Source organism: Phocoena phocoena, chromosome 7 (genome assembly GCF_963924675.1).
Source record: "Phocoena phocoena chromosome 7, mPhoPho1.1, whole genome shotgun sequence".
Taxonomy (NCBI): domain Eukaryota; kingdom Metazoa; phylum Chordata; class Mammalia; order Artiodactyla; family Phocoenidae; genus Phocoena; species Phocoena phocoena.
This window is the reverse complement of record NC_089225.1, coordinates 77,583,964-77,599,206: the sequence shown is the minus strand read 5'-3', so window position 1 is coordinate 77,599,206 and position 15,243 is coordinate 77,583,964. Positions and strand designations below refer to the sequence as shown.

Here is a 15,243-nt window from a genome sequence, read left to right as displayed (position 1 = left end):
TCCTGCCAGGGGACCCCTCAGGGATGCAGGGCTATAGGGCAGGTACCACAATACTTTCCACCACAACTTTTTCGTGCAGATGATATCAGGTAAAAAGGAACACCGAGGGCAACTTCTAGTAAACCCTTTTTTGCACCATAGTCCTGTCTGGCGGAATTTGGGGCTTGAGACATGGTTTTCTTCTCTTTTTCCTCTTCACCCATTTTGTCCCCTTGCTGCAGCTCCATGTCTTTATTTGTCTTATTTTTCCCTTTAATACATTCTTCAGATGGACTGATTCCTTCCTCAAAGATGGTTTATCATTTCTGTGAGTTCATGGACCACAACCAGCATTCTTTCATGAGCCAGGTCATCTTTAAATGTAAATAAAAATATTACGTGTGGGCTTCCCTGGTGGCGCAGTGGTTGAGAGTCCGCCTGCCGATGCAGGGGACACGGGTTCGTGCCCCGGTCCAGGAAGATCCCACATGCCGCGGAGCGGCTGGGCCCGTGAGCCATGGCCACTGAGCCTGCGCCTCCGGAGCCTGTGCTCCGCAACGGGAGAGGCCACAACAGTGAGAGGCCCACGTACCACAAAAAAAAAAAAAAAAAATTATGTGCAGTTCATCTTGGTCCAGGTGGGGGATATTGCCTGAAAGTTTTTAGTTTCTGAAACTAGAAGAATGGTCCAGGCTTTGAGCTAAGCAGATCTCATTTGAATTACACCTTCACCATTTACCAGCCATATGATTTTGGGAACCTCTTTGAGTCTCAATTTCCTCATCTGGAAAATGATACAATATCAACTTCACTGGATTATCTTGATGATTAAGCAAGATAATGCAGGGCCTGTGCATACTAGGCTAATAAATTAGAGCTATTAGACAGGATTTAATCCTTTCGCAGAACCAGAATCCCTAAGAAGTTGAAGCCAATTGTAAAAGCATGATGGCTTGGCCTGTCCTAAATCAGGATATTTCAGAAAATGTCAATACTGTAGTTCACTGTATACAAAATCATCACTGAGTATTACAAGCCAATAAAAGGGACAGAAATAAATAATGACGCTATAAAGATACATGCTTACACGTTATGCTCATACCCAGAGAAACTAATGTTATCATCTTTCTTTTTGGGCCCACATGTCTTAAAACATAACTTAGAACTACTGCCAGTGAAAACTTTCTTCCTTAAATATTTTTGACTCATATGAAACAATAATGTCTTAAGTCATTTCAATTTTTTCTACTCTTCTTTCACCTAAGCTATAACTTGAATGGTCTCTACGTAATGTATTTTCCTCTCATTTCTTTCCTTACGCAAATGTATCCTGTTAGATATAGAAAACAAACTTGTGGTTACCAAAGGGAAGAGGGAAAGAGGGAGGAACAAATTAGGCTTATGGGATTAACAGATACAAACTGCTACATTTAAAATAGATAAGCAACAGGGATATACTGTATAGCACAGGGAATTATACCTGTTACCCGAAAACTGGGTTCGCCTCCTGGTAGGTGTCAAGCCAAAATATACAACCAAGCCAAGATCAGGAGAAGGAAGGATTTATTACTTGCAGCAAGTAAGGAGAACATGGGGGATCTTTCCCAAAGCAGTGTTCCCCCGAACAGCAAAACTAGGGGAGTTTCAAGCTAAGGGTACATGTGTGTTCATGAAGGGGCTGGAGCAGAGGAGAATTCTGCATAGAATTGGGGGGAAGGTTAACCAGAGTCTAAGCTTTAGTTGATTGACGTCACAAGAGTCAGAAAAGGTCCATGTCATCATTCCTTACATTCTGACCAGGCTGAGGTCATAGCCTGTAGTTACCATAATCCACCTGGGTGGGGCCTTAGTTCCTGCAGAACTCAAAGATCTCTATAAGATTGTTATGGACATCCCTTGAGGAGGACCTAGGACTGTTTTGTTGCTGAATTCTTGTTTCATGAATGCTTTTCATTTGTTCCTGCATTCCTTTTTTCCCTTAAGGTCATTATTTGCTGAGACCTGTTCAAGGGCAAGCATTGCGGCCAGGCTTAGATCACAAAATGGCCTCTCTTATGTCAAGAAAGTTGTGCCTGGTTCTCTTTTTCTGGGGACCCCCCCAACCACCCTATCTGCTCACATACTCATTATTTTGTAATAACCTATAGTGGAATATAATCCACAAAAACACTAAATCACTGTCTGTACACCTGAAACTAATACAGTATTATAAAGCAACTAGACTTCAATAAAAACAAACAAATACATCCTGTTATCAGACTGCAGAAAGTTGTTTTCCCAGAGTGTCCTTTAGGTTAAGGTTGTTGGCTCCATTACCTTAGGCAAGATCATACCACTGAGGTTTAAAGCTGTGTTACCGTGGCAACATCAAGATGTGGTAATCTGATACCACTACCTTATTCAAGGGTTATTGTTATCCGCCCTGAAAACTTGCCAGAATCCCTTTTTAATCCTTATCACTATATAATTAACTATACAAATAGGCCCAATCCTTTTCAAAAAAATCAAGGTGAAAATTTACATTAAATTCTTCAGGGCAAATCTGGTAGAGGATCAAATTAGCTGAACAAGCAGCTAATATTGCTGACCTTAAAATAATCTCCAGAAGAAAATGGAAGGAGAAGCCAAAGTTCCCTCTGTTTGGCCACCTCAGATCAGGTGCCCTCTCCCCAGTAATAACCTGGGGTGGGCAGGGAAGGGGGAATGTGCATTTTAACAAGAATACAAGGTGCTTCTGATGCACGTGCAGAAATATGGAATTATAACCTAGCATTGAAAGAGAAAGCATTTTAGAACACAAGATAGAAGAAAAGTGTACACCCTCGTTTATATCTCAGAAGACAGAATTTAAAAGTGGGGGCTTTTGGTACAATAAATCAAGTTATACTGTACAGAAAATATCAAATAGTCTAGTCATAGGGCTTCCTTGATGGCGCAGTGGTTGAGAATCTGCCTGCCAATGCAGGGGACACGGGTTCGAGCCCCGGTCTGGGAGGATCCCACATGCCGCAGAACAACTGGGCCCGTGAGGCACAACTACTGAGCCTGCGCGTCTGGAGCCTGTGCTCCGTAACAAGAGAGGCCGTGATAGTGAGAGGCCCGCGCACCGCGATGAAGAGTGGCCCCCACTTGCCGCAACCAGAGAAAGCCCTCGCACAGAAACGAAGACCCAACACAGCCAAAAAAAAAAAAAATTCTAGTCATAAAGGACACGATGTGAACAACAAAAAGAGAAAATCCTCTGCCCACTGTGGTGTCAGGCGCCCCGCCCGCCTTCCATTTTCTGCAGCCCCTGAGGGAAAAGGCTCCACAGCTCTGTGGTCACCACAGCTCAGAAGCACTAGAAGTCTTTGCAGTTATTTGAGACACTTAAGTGCACAAATAAGTTCCTCTAAGTCCCAAGTGGCAGCCAAGGCAGGAATTGCTTATTTATATAAAGTAGAGGGAGAGTCGAGGGTTTCACGTTTGGTCCATTTTCAAGACAGTCTCTTCCCTTTCTAATTTAACTTCTGTGGACACAGTATTATGTAATTCCATTGTGAGTTCAGCTTGTAGCAATCTTGCAGTGAGCAGCATTTTTATAAGGCCCGCATTTTTTAAGAAATAGTCAATTTGTCTATTACATATACTTCTAGTTACCACGCTTCTTTATCTGAACTTAAATTTCTAACATTTTGTCAGGAGGAGGGGTTGGGAGGAGCTAAATTGTGGAAGTGCCTTTTTTTGTCTTTAACACGTGCACTGATACCTGAGAAACAAATGAAGGTCATAAGGCAAAGGAACTTTGTGACTAAGGACTAGCTTACAAAGGTACAAGCTAAAATTTAATTTTATAATTCTACTTTTAAAAAGTAAAGTTTATTTCATATTTTTAAAATAAATTTATTTTTAATTTTTGGCTGCATTGGGTCTTCGTTGCTATTTGTGGGCTTTCTCTAGTTGCAGCGAGCGGGGGCTACTCTTCGTTGCCGTGCGCGGGCTTCTCACTATCACGGCCTCTCTTGTTGTGGAGCACGGGCTCTAGGCGCATCAGCTTCAGTAGTTGTGGCTCACGGGCTCTAGAGCACAGGCTCAGTAGTTGGTGGCACACTGGCTTAGTTGCTCTGCAGCATGTGGGATCTTCCCAGACCAGGACTCGAACCCGTGTCCCCTGCAGTGGCAGGCGGACTCCTAACCACTGCACCACCAGGGAAGCCCTACTTCATATTTTAAAAGCAGGATTTTATTCATTTATTTCTGAGTTGTGTTACCGAGCCAAGGGCTCATGTGCCCATGGTGCGAAAGCCAAACTAACAGCGGATGTTTGCAGCAAAGTAAGAGTTTATTTGCAGGGTGCTAAGCAAGGAGAACATGCTCCAAAGACCCGAACTCCCCGATGGCTTTCAGGCAAGGGTTTTGTTTTGTTTTGTTTTTGCGGTACGCGGGCCTCTCACTGTTGTGGCCTCTCCCGTTGCAGAGCACAGGCTCCGGACGCGCAGGCTCAGCGGCCATGGCTCACAGGCCCAGCCACTCCGCGGCAGGTGGGATCTTCCCAGACCCGGGCACTAACCCGTGTCCTCTGCATTGGCAGACGGACTCTCAACCACTGCACCACCAGGGAAGCCCACAAGCAAGGGTTTTAAAGACAGCGTTAGGACAGAGGACTGTAGGGTGCATGATCAGCTCGTGGACCTTCTGATTGGTTGGTGGTGAGGTAACAGGGCGGTGTTTTGGGAATCTCAACCTTCTGGTTCCAACCAGTCTGGGGTCTCCCTGCTTGTGGTCAGCATGTGGCCACCATCCTCCACCTGGGTGGGGGGTCTTAATTTCTACAGAACAACTTAAAGATATGCATCAGATATCCCTTCTGGAGGAACTAAGAGTCCTGTGCCTCTTGTCCTAATCTTTAACTGCTTGTGTCTGATCTTTAGAACTCAGGAAAGACCTAGAAAACTGAAGCCTTTTGTTCTACAAACAAGAAACAGGGGACACAGAGGGGCTTTTGTACCTGAGAAGGCCCCACAGGGTCCTACTTGGTTTCAACCCCCTTTTTCTTTTTTTTTTTTACAGATTTTATTTATTTATTTATTTGTTTGTTTTTTGGCTGCGTTGGGTCTTCATTGCTGGGCTCGGACTTTCTCTAGTTGGGGCAAACGGGGGCTACTCTTTGTTGTGGTGCGCGCGCTTCTCATTGCGGTGGCTTCTCTTGTTGCAGAGCACGGGCGCTAGGTGCGTGGGCTTCAGTAGTTGCGGCACGTGGGCTTCAGTAGTTGTGGCACGTGGGCTTCAGCAGTTGTGGCTCGCGGGCTCTAGAGCACAGGCTCAGTAGTTGTGGCGCACAGGCTTAGTTGCTCTGTGGCATGTGCGATCTTCCCGGAGCAGGGCTCGAAGCTGCGTCCCCTGCATTGGCAGGAGGATTCTTAACCACTGCGCCACCAGGGAAGCCCCCCTGCCCCTTTCCTTGATATGCCTCAATCCTGAGGGGAACAGGGTTGGGACAAGAAAACGAATGAAGTTTTGGGTAGATAAATTAATCATAAACTCAGTAAGGGAACTCAGTTTTAAACCATGGCAATTAATTAATGTATAAGATGATGCAAAACTAATCAGAAAATACAAATTAACCTAACAATTTTGTTTTCTCTAGTCTAATGGATTTTGAAGCCATAAATGGAATCTATTTATAAGATTTTTATTTCACAAGTGACTAAGCACTTGCAAATAAGCCACTCATTTGAAACCAGCTCAGTTTGTATTCAAACCGACTCACATTCTTGCATTTTATTTTAAACAAAGTTCTTTCAGTTCAACTCAAATATTTATTGAGTGCCTGGTAAGGCAATATTTTACCCGCTCAAGAGGCATACCCTGGCTTCCAGGAACTCATAATCTACTTGGAGAGACAATGCAGTCACAAATAACGAATGTGGAACAGTGGTCTAGAGCATATATTCTCAATAGAGGTGACATTACCACAAGGGGGTGAAAACTGGTTATGGGGGAGGTGAAAAAATCTTAGATATTACAAAGGTTTGTGGCTCTCCAAAAGGTCACAGTACATAGACAGATACATGGCATATCTTTGTTATTAAAATTTTATGGGGCAAGGGGAAGGAATTCGGGAGAAAATGTATAAAAAGGCTCCTTGGGGAAGCAATAATGAAAAAAGTTGAGTGTAAGGCAGGTGAATATGGTAGAGGACATTAGTGAAAGAGGAGAGGAGGTCTGTGGAGGCTGAGAAGTCTGAGGTGCAGGCACCGTTAAGAAAGAATAGAGCTTCCAAAAGTAGTTTTAGAGAGAATATTTCTGGTGGCAGATAGGGCTAACCAGGAACAATAAATAGGTGTCATCTCACACAGTAGCACTGGTCTGTGGGTAGTGGCTGCCTAAACACCATAAAAACAAGGATTCTAAAACCAGGATCAGCAGAAAAGAATGTGATCAGTTAATGATGTCTGCTATGAGCACAGAAGATGTAAAGTGGAAGTATGAATACCACAAAGTATCTCCTCTTTCTGGCAACCATAAGCACATAGCAGAGTCAGCAAAGTGCAGGATATATTCAAGGAAAAGTAGGTACAGGTGAATGAATTCTTAAAGACCTCTCCTAATTTAAAACTCATAGGTCTAACAAAAAAGAAACAGACTCACACAGATACAGAGAACTAGTGGATACCAGTAGGGAGAGGGGAGGGCGAGGGGGAAGGGGAGGGGGAGGGGCAAGACAGAGGTAGGGGATTAAGAGGTACAGCTACGACGTATAAAATAAATAAGTTGCAAGGATATATTGTACAGCACAAGGAATATAACCAAGTTATTTTATAATAACTATAAATGGAGTATAGCCTTTAAAAACTGTGAATCACTATGTTGTACACCTGAAACTTATATAATATTGTACATCAACTATACCTCAATTTTTAAAAAAATAGAATTCAAGACAGATTTTACCAAAACAATAAATGTAAAAGGGGAGGGAGAATTTTTATCATGTATAAATCCACAACCATTCTCCTACATATCAGCATTACATATACTCTTAAAACAATTTTGTTAATAAAACACACATATAGAAAGTGCATAAAACACAAATGTGCATAATTATACAAACCCTTGTGTAATTACCACTGGGCAAAACAGAGAATATTGCTGGCACCCTAGAAGTACCCCATGTGTTTCCCTATCACACCCACTCCCTTCACGCAGAGGCAATATTACCCCAACTTTTAAGATAATCACTTCCTTATTTTGCCTAATAGTCTTACCACTCACCTTTGAATCCCTAAACAGTACGATTTAGTTTTGCCTATTTTGAATTTTTAAAAATGGAATTATATATATTCTTCCACATGTTGCCTCTCTCACTTAACATTGTAAGATTACAAACAACTATGTATAAAATAAATAAGCAACAGGGATATATTGTACAGCACAGGGAAATATAGCCACTATTTTGTAGTAACTTTAAATGGAGTACAACCTATAAAAATATTGAATTGCTATGTTGTACACCTGAAACTAACATAATATTGTCATATAATCAACTATACTTCAATTAATAAAAATTTTTAAATTAAATTAAAAAAAAAAGCATTGTAAGATTTATCCATGTTGTGTGTAGGTATGAGTTTCTCAAGGGTGTAGACCAGGAAGTGGAATTGCTGGCTCACAGGGCACTTCTTTAGCTTTATTAGATATAAATGCCAGACTCTTTCCAAGTTGAATATTGCAGCTTACTCTCCCACCAGCAGGATGTGAAAGTTCCTATTGCTCCAACAAAAAATTGGTCATACTTTTAAATTTTGTCATTCTGGTAACTGTATAGATAGTATGATCTCAGGGTGGTTTTAGTTTGTATTTACCAAATTGCTACTAAAATTGAGCGCATTTTCATATGTCTATTGACCACTGAGATTTTTCTTTTGTCAAGTACCTGTTTAAATCTTTTGCCCACATTTAAAATTGTACTTATAGGAGTTTTTAAATAGATGTTGGATGAAACTTAATTTATTTGCTACGTGTGTTGCAATGATCCCTCTGATTCTGTGGCTTGTCTTTTTACTCTTTATGATGTCTTTCGATTAGCAGAAGTTTTTAATTTTAAAATATGCAAATATATCAATTTTTACCCTTTTTGGTGTATTGTTTAAGAAATCTCTCCCTTCACTGAAGCAATGAGGGGAGGCAAGGAGTGAATTGCTTTTAAATTTGGGCATAACATGGGACATTTTAATTTTTTTTAATTAACATAAAATTCTGTAAGCTAGAGTTGTTATAGGCTGATGTGCCTGAGAAATACGTTTCGTGAGGAGAAGGAAGAGCTAAATCTTAAAAGATTCATACTGAGTGTCAATGAGCTTCGCAGAGGTAAAGAGACCTAGGAAGCCTTTTGTCATCTCTATTCTTGTGTCCCCTTTCCCTTGACTATTTTCTCTGGAAGATATTCTTAATTCTGAGATATTTTCCTCCCACTTAACCCACCCCACATTTCATTAAACGAATGGAGGAACTGGAGGAAAATCCCATTTGCTGTGCTCCTTCCAGTGACAGGCACGGTAGAGGCTCTTCATACACACTGACTTATGTAACCATCACAAAGGCCCTGTTAGGAAATGTAAGAGAATTTTGAAACTTTGCCAAAGTCACCAGCTATGAGGTGGTATCGTCGGCTATTGTAGTGTCAACTGGAAAAAAAACCCCAACATGACATGAGAGCTGTGAGTTTCAGTTTTATTTGGGGACTTACTAAGGACTCTAGCCCAGGATACAGTCTCTCAAAGAGCTCTGAGGAACTGCTCCCAAGAGGTGAGACGGGCAGGTCAGTATATATTTGTGGTTTTGGAGAAGGGTCACGTGCAATCAGGCACACATCAGGTAGAAGGTTAGTCATGAGGAGCAGGTATCTCAGTTAATGACGTTAGATCTTTTCTAAGTATGGGAAGATGTAAGAATCCAGGTTCATAAAAAAATTTCTCCTGAAATATTTCTAGCTATGTAAGGGCTTGTTTTTCCAGAGCACCGAGTGCCTTCACCGGAATTCCTTTCACGGTGAATTGTAGGTTAGTGGCTGCAGTGGCTAATGACCTGATTCTTGTAGAACTGGGTGGTGGGCAACATTCTTTGTTTTACAGTAGAGTTGAGACTTGAACCCAGGGCTCATCTGGTTCCAAAGCCACTGCCCTTTCAAGTATCCTCCCAGCCTCCCAAATAAACCAGCCTGTTCTATACACCGCTAGTCCCTACCTGTGTCATAACTGATGTCTCCTGATGATTCAAGTCGTTCCCAAAAGTTAGGATATATTTCATAACACGTCTTTTCTTCTAATCAGAGATTGAGTCAAACTAAAATAAGATTAGACTAGAAGCAGTCTTTTAAAAATAAAGATACAAAAGAAGCGGTCTCTCATTACCACTTTGTGGGAAGATCTGCGGTTTCTCAAAATTCAATAGTATCAGTAAGTTTGGGGTTTTCAAATTGTGTGGGGTTGACCACTAGGGCCAGAGTTTCAATGTTGCATTTGTTTTCCAGAAAAGGAGCTCAGCATAAAATGCAGCTAATAGTGAGGTTTTGTTTGGGTTTTTTGCATAATAAAAGTCGTAACTGAGCAACATTAACTACAGACACTCCTCCCCATAAATCCATGGAGACTCTGTGAAAAGCATTTCAGAGAAATCCAAACCCCAAGTAGTCTTTGGCAAGGGGTAATTTGCCATGATGGTAGTTAAATAAGGAGAATATTGAGTAGCTGACTACAAAGAAGCATCTGAAAATGAAAATAGCTGTGGCTGAAGTCCCTCAATGGAAAGTGTATATAAAATTTCTCACACGTGGCAGCCCACACTGGTCTCTTCTTTTTATGAGACAAATTTGACAGTGCATACCAAGGAGCTTAAATCATACCCTTTTGGCCTAATAATCCCACTCCTGAGAATTTATCTCAAGGAAATAAGTCATAAAGAATAAGGAAGACTGTACATATTTTTAAAACAGCATTATTTATAATTAGCAGAAAACTGGAAACAGCCTAATTTTACAATAATAAAGGAAAGGCTTAGTACATTTTGGTATCTTAATTCTTTGGGATATCATGCAGCTATTAAGAATATCCTACTGTACAAACAAGAAAAAGGATAAGCATAGAATACAGAATGCAAATACGCAGAAGTTATAGACATGCAGAAATACACATGTTGATAAAGAGTAGGTGACACAAAGAGATGAAACTAAGTATGTTAGCACAGTGAGATGACAAGTTTTAAACATTAAAATTTTCTTTTGTGGGCCTTCCCTGGTAGCGCAGTGGTTGGGAGTCCGCCTGCCGATGCAGGGGGCGCTGAGCCTGCGCGTCCGGAGCCCGTGCTCCGCAACGGGAGAGGCCACAACAGTGAGAGGCCCGCGTGCCGCAAAAAAAAAAAAAAAAAATTTCTTTTGTAACGACCATATTTAGTTTTTAGGGATTTTCCCCCCCTGTTTTATCTGCTGCAACTTATATAGAATCATATTTCCTAATTATTGTTGGATCAGAAGATTATTCTACAAAGGACACATGGGGAACATTCTAGCCAAGTGTGAAATATAGAGAGAATTACTAATTTACAAATACTAATGCTATTGTTTTAATTTGCAGTGAAGGGAATTTGGCTACAAAGCAGGTTGTGTTCCTTCAGAGACCAGTTATGTGGAATTCAGCCACTCAAACACCGGAAGTGAGTAAAATTGATGCTTTATGAACTAAACGTTACACTGAAGCATTTAATTCTTAAACTCTCTTTGTAATTCTAAATGGTGAACAGATGAGGAAGTGTGGAGTTGATAAGGAAACAGTCTTCTGAACCAGCATATAACAAGGGAAATGTGCCAGCAAACAGGCATGTGAGACAGTTCTGAAGGGGATCAGAATATTACTCTAAAATATGCCACTTGGGCATAAGGGTTACTATTTTGAGCTAAAGGCAATTAAAAAACAGCAGACACAGGAGGACCTCTCTATCCTCTCCCTTTCTGACAAAAGCAGAGCATAAATTTCCCTTTTAAAAGGTGACAGAAATTTCCATTTGTAAAGTTGCCTCCCTCTCCTCTACCAGAGATGACTCTTATCACTGGAAACAACACAGACTGTAGTCCCCACAAACAAACCTTACTAAAGCCTTCTTTTCCCTTAGTTTCCCCAAATACTTGCCTCCCCACAATCTACTGCCCCTAGAAGCCCAAACCCCTTTTCCTTTGTCTAGTCACTTCACCACAATTTATCACCCCTTGTAAAATGATATATAATCTCCCGGTCTAACTGCCTGTTTGGATTTTCACTTCTCTGTGCAGCCCCCATGTGCATCCAAAACAAACCTTTTCTCCTATTAATCTTTTTTTTTAGTTTAATTTGCTGGTCTGAGAGACTGAACATAAGATGATAGAGGAAAAGTTTTTTCCTCTCCACAGTTATAAGCCTTATAAGTGAATGTGCGTGATATCTGTGTGATCTTGTCTCTCTTGACTTCTGACAGCACTTTTGTATTGTCTCCTCAAGGTCATAATTTTTCAGCCCTTTGCTGAAGGGCTATACTGAGCCTCAAGTCACCTTATCCTTAATAGACCCCTACTAGATGCACACCTAGAATAGTATCATTGAATGAAGCAATCTGTGCATTAATTAATTAAAGCATAACCTTCAAAACAGGAAGTTTGCAAATAGACCAGAAAATTATTTGAAGTGATTCTTTTTCTGTATATCAAGAAAATACTGTTTTAGAAAACTTTAAAGTTTTCTAAACTAGCAAAGCTAGACTGACAGTGTATATAATGCAGCCATGCTACGTTGTCTCACATTAATTTTGGAAAGACTCTAGCTGGCTCCATAGGTAAGCAGGTAGAGAGGTGGAAAGGTGGATAGGATATTCCTCCCACGGGAGGAGAGCAGAGTGATCAAGTACACAGATTTTAGAAAGACTGGATTAGAGCCCACAGGTGAGCAGGGCCTCCCAACCCCGGTGAGAGTGGCTCAAGTTCACGAGTTCATTAAGAAATATTCGGTTAAGAAGAAGCAAGGTGGATCTATGTAAAGAATGGCCAGAAAAGGTTTTCATTCTTCTTTCTCCTTCCCCAAAGCAACTTCTCACCATGCTACAGCCTTTTCTTTTCTCTTTCTTTTTTTTTTCTTTTTTTAAACATTCTGCACACAGCCATCATTTTTGAGAAAGATCAACAGAATTCACAGCCTCATGGGATTTTGACTAACTGAGGGCCCTGGAATTGGTGTTTGTGAAGATATAAGACCCAAATTCAGCTGCTTCATGGTCTCCTTTCTTAGGGTTAGATATCAGTTCTCTGATTCCCTGAAAATATTTGAGCTTTTTTTGTTTAACTTTAAATACCATTCAGTAGTCTAGTGGTAGCTTTTCTTTGGGTAATCTTTATATTTATATCCATTGTAATATAAAATTTCGGGCTCATTTATATAATAGTAAGGAAGTACATAAATGGTCAGTTTTCATCAATGAGAAGCCCAGGAGTAATATATTTTATAGCTTAGAATTCTACTTCTAAACGGATTTACTATTTCTTCCTTTGATAAATCTTTAATTTTCCTAGCAGGAAATCTCAGGATATTGAGATTATTTCAAGGCAGAACATGTAGGTGGTTCAGTCTGGAGCTGAAGTATGTAATAGCTATAATAGAAAACCAATTTGTAAATTCTTTTAATTCTCTCTAGTGGAAATAATTTGTTATTTTATCTCGAGAAGGTAGTAGACTATCAGTATTGCCATAGAGTTAATTTAGCTATCTCATACATATTTTGTGAAAGTTATACATTTATAACATGCCTTGAAAAAAAATTTTGTGTATTGTAGGTCTGTAATGGCACTATTCTTTGCTTGTACCTTGAAATCAGTTGTTGTTTGGGAGGGGCTGATAAGGGTATTGCTTCATTTAAAAAGGTTTTCAAAGAATTATTTCAAAGGTGTTTAGTTCTTTTTTATTTTTTTTATTATTTATTTATTTAAAGATTTATTTATTTATTTATTTGGCTGAACCGGCTCTTAGGCGGCAGGTGGGCTGCTTAGTTGCTCCTTAGTTGAACTCTTAGTTGCGGCATGCATGCGGGATCCAGTTCCCTGACCAGGGATCGAACCTAGGCCCCCTGCATTGGGAGCGTGGAGTCTTATCCACTGCGCCACCGGGAAGTCCCTAGTTCTTTTTTAAAAACATAAATTATTTTATTTTATTTTTGGTTGCGTTGGGCGTGCAGGTTTTTCTCTGGTTGTGGCGAGTGGGGGCTTCTCTTGTTGCGGAGTACAGGTTTTAGGCGCGTGGGTTTCAGTAGTTGTGGCTCATGGGCTCTAGAGCGCAGGCTCAATAGTTGTGGCACACGGGCTTAGTTGCTCCGCGGAATGTGGGATCTTCCTGGGCCAGGGATCGAACTCGTGTCCCCTGCATTGGCAGACAGATGCCTAACCACTGTGCCACCAGGGAAGCCCACAGGTGTTTAGTTCTAAAACCCAGTTGGTGGAAATTTGAGACAATTACAAACATTGCCCTAGGATCGTTAATGAGTTTTCAGTAAAATGATAAATTTCACGGGCTGGTAGAAACTGATCTAGGGTTTAACCCTTGAAAAAAAAAGTTCTCTCTTTTACTGAGATTAATGTCAAGATATAAAAGACTTTTTGTAGTCAGTTGCACTCAACATAGAACAGTACTTTTATGTTAAGCAAAGCCATTTCATGACTCTGTATAGGGGAGGGAATTGAGAATCACATGATGAAGAAAGCATATTGTTGGAATTCTTTCTTCTGAAGTTATAAAGACCTTTACGTTTGGAATTTGTTTATAGTCCACAAATATGTTTTTATACAATATTCTAGATAGCTTGAGAATTTTTTTAAATACGGAAAATATCAATTCAAAATATTTATACTCCCAATTACTGCCTCAATTTTCTTTAAGCTATTGAAAGATAGTTTGTTTTAGGAAAATTAGAAAAATTTTAGAAAAAAATTAATAGGAGAAAATCTTCTGAACTGGAGCTAAGCAAAGAGTTCTTAGACATGACACCAAAAGCATAATTCATTTTAAAAAATTGATAAATTAGACCTTATCAAAATTTAAAACTTTTGCTCTGTGAATAACACTAAGAAAATAATAGAAAAGCCACAGACTGGGAGGAAAAAAGAACTTTGCAAATCACGTGTATGACAAAGGACTTGTATCCAGAAGGTATCAAGAACTCTCAAAACTTAAAAAATAAATAAACAACGCAGGTAAAAAATAGTTAAAAGTCTTGGACATCTAACCAATGAGGATATGTAGATGAGAAATAAGCACATAAAAAAACATTTAAATCATTAGTCATTAAGGGAAATGCAAATGAAAACCATGATGAGGCACTACCATACATCTACTAGAATGACTAAGATTAAAAAATATTGACAATACTAAGAACTAGCAAGGATGAGGAGCAATCAGAACTATCACACGCTGCTGGTGGGGATGCAAAATGGTGCACCCGCTCTGGAAAAGAGTTTGGCAGCTTCTTATGGGGCTAAACATACACTTACATACGACCACCGATCCCCTCTTGGGCATTTACCCTAGAGAAATAAAAATTTTTGTTCACACAAAAAGCTACACATAAATGTTTATATGTTCTATTCATAATCTCCAAAAACTGGAAAAAATCCAAATGTGTTCAGCAGGTGTATGGATAAACGGCTGTGGTACTTCCATACAATGAAATACTACTCAGAAATAAAAACAAATGCCCTCCTCATATGCACAATGGCGTGGATTAATCTCAAAAAGCTGCTGATTAAAAGAAACCAGTCTCAGGGAGTTCCCTGGTGGTCCAGTGGTTAGGTCTTGGCACTTTCACTGATGGGGCCTGGGTTCAATTCCTGGTTGGGGAGCTAAAATCCTGCAAGCTGCATGGCACAGCCAAAAAAAAAAAAAAGCCAGTCTCAAAAGGTTATAGACTGTACTATTCTTTTTTTTTTTAATTAATTTATTTATTTATTTTTGGCTGCATTGGGTCTTTGTTGCTGCATGCGGGCTTTCTCTAGTTGTGGCGAGCAGGGGCTACTCTTCATTGTGGTGCGTGGGCTTCTCATTGCAGTGGTTTCTCTTGTTGCAGAGCACGGGCTCTAGGAGCTTGGGCTTCAGTAGTTGCAGCACGCGGGTTCAGTAGTTGCAGCACTTGGGACCTAGAGCGCATGGACTTCAGTAGTTGCGGAGTGTGGGCTCAGTAGTTGTGGCTCGTGGGCTCTGGAGAACAGGCTCAGTAGTTGTGGCG

The 15,243-nt window shown here is 40.4% G+C and overlaps 1 protein-coding gene across 2 annotated transcripts in view; it reads left to right on the top strand.

Annotated features, from left to right (window-relative positions):
* The window catches only part of RFTN2 (raftlin family member 2), a 59,614-nt gene that overhangs the window by 35,989 nt on the left and 8,382 nt on the right, over positions 1-15,243 (top strand). For both annotated transcript variants that reach the window (XM_065880777.1, XM_065880776.1), the window contains exon 8: positions 10,587-10,665. In XM_065880777.1, the coding sequence (XP_065736849.1) occupies positions 10,587-10,665 (79 nt within the window). The remainder of the gene's footprint in view (positions 1-10,586; positions 10,666-15,243) is intronic.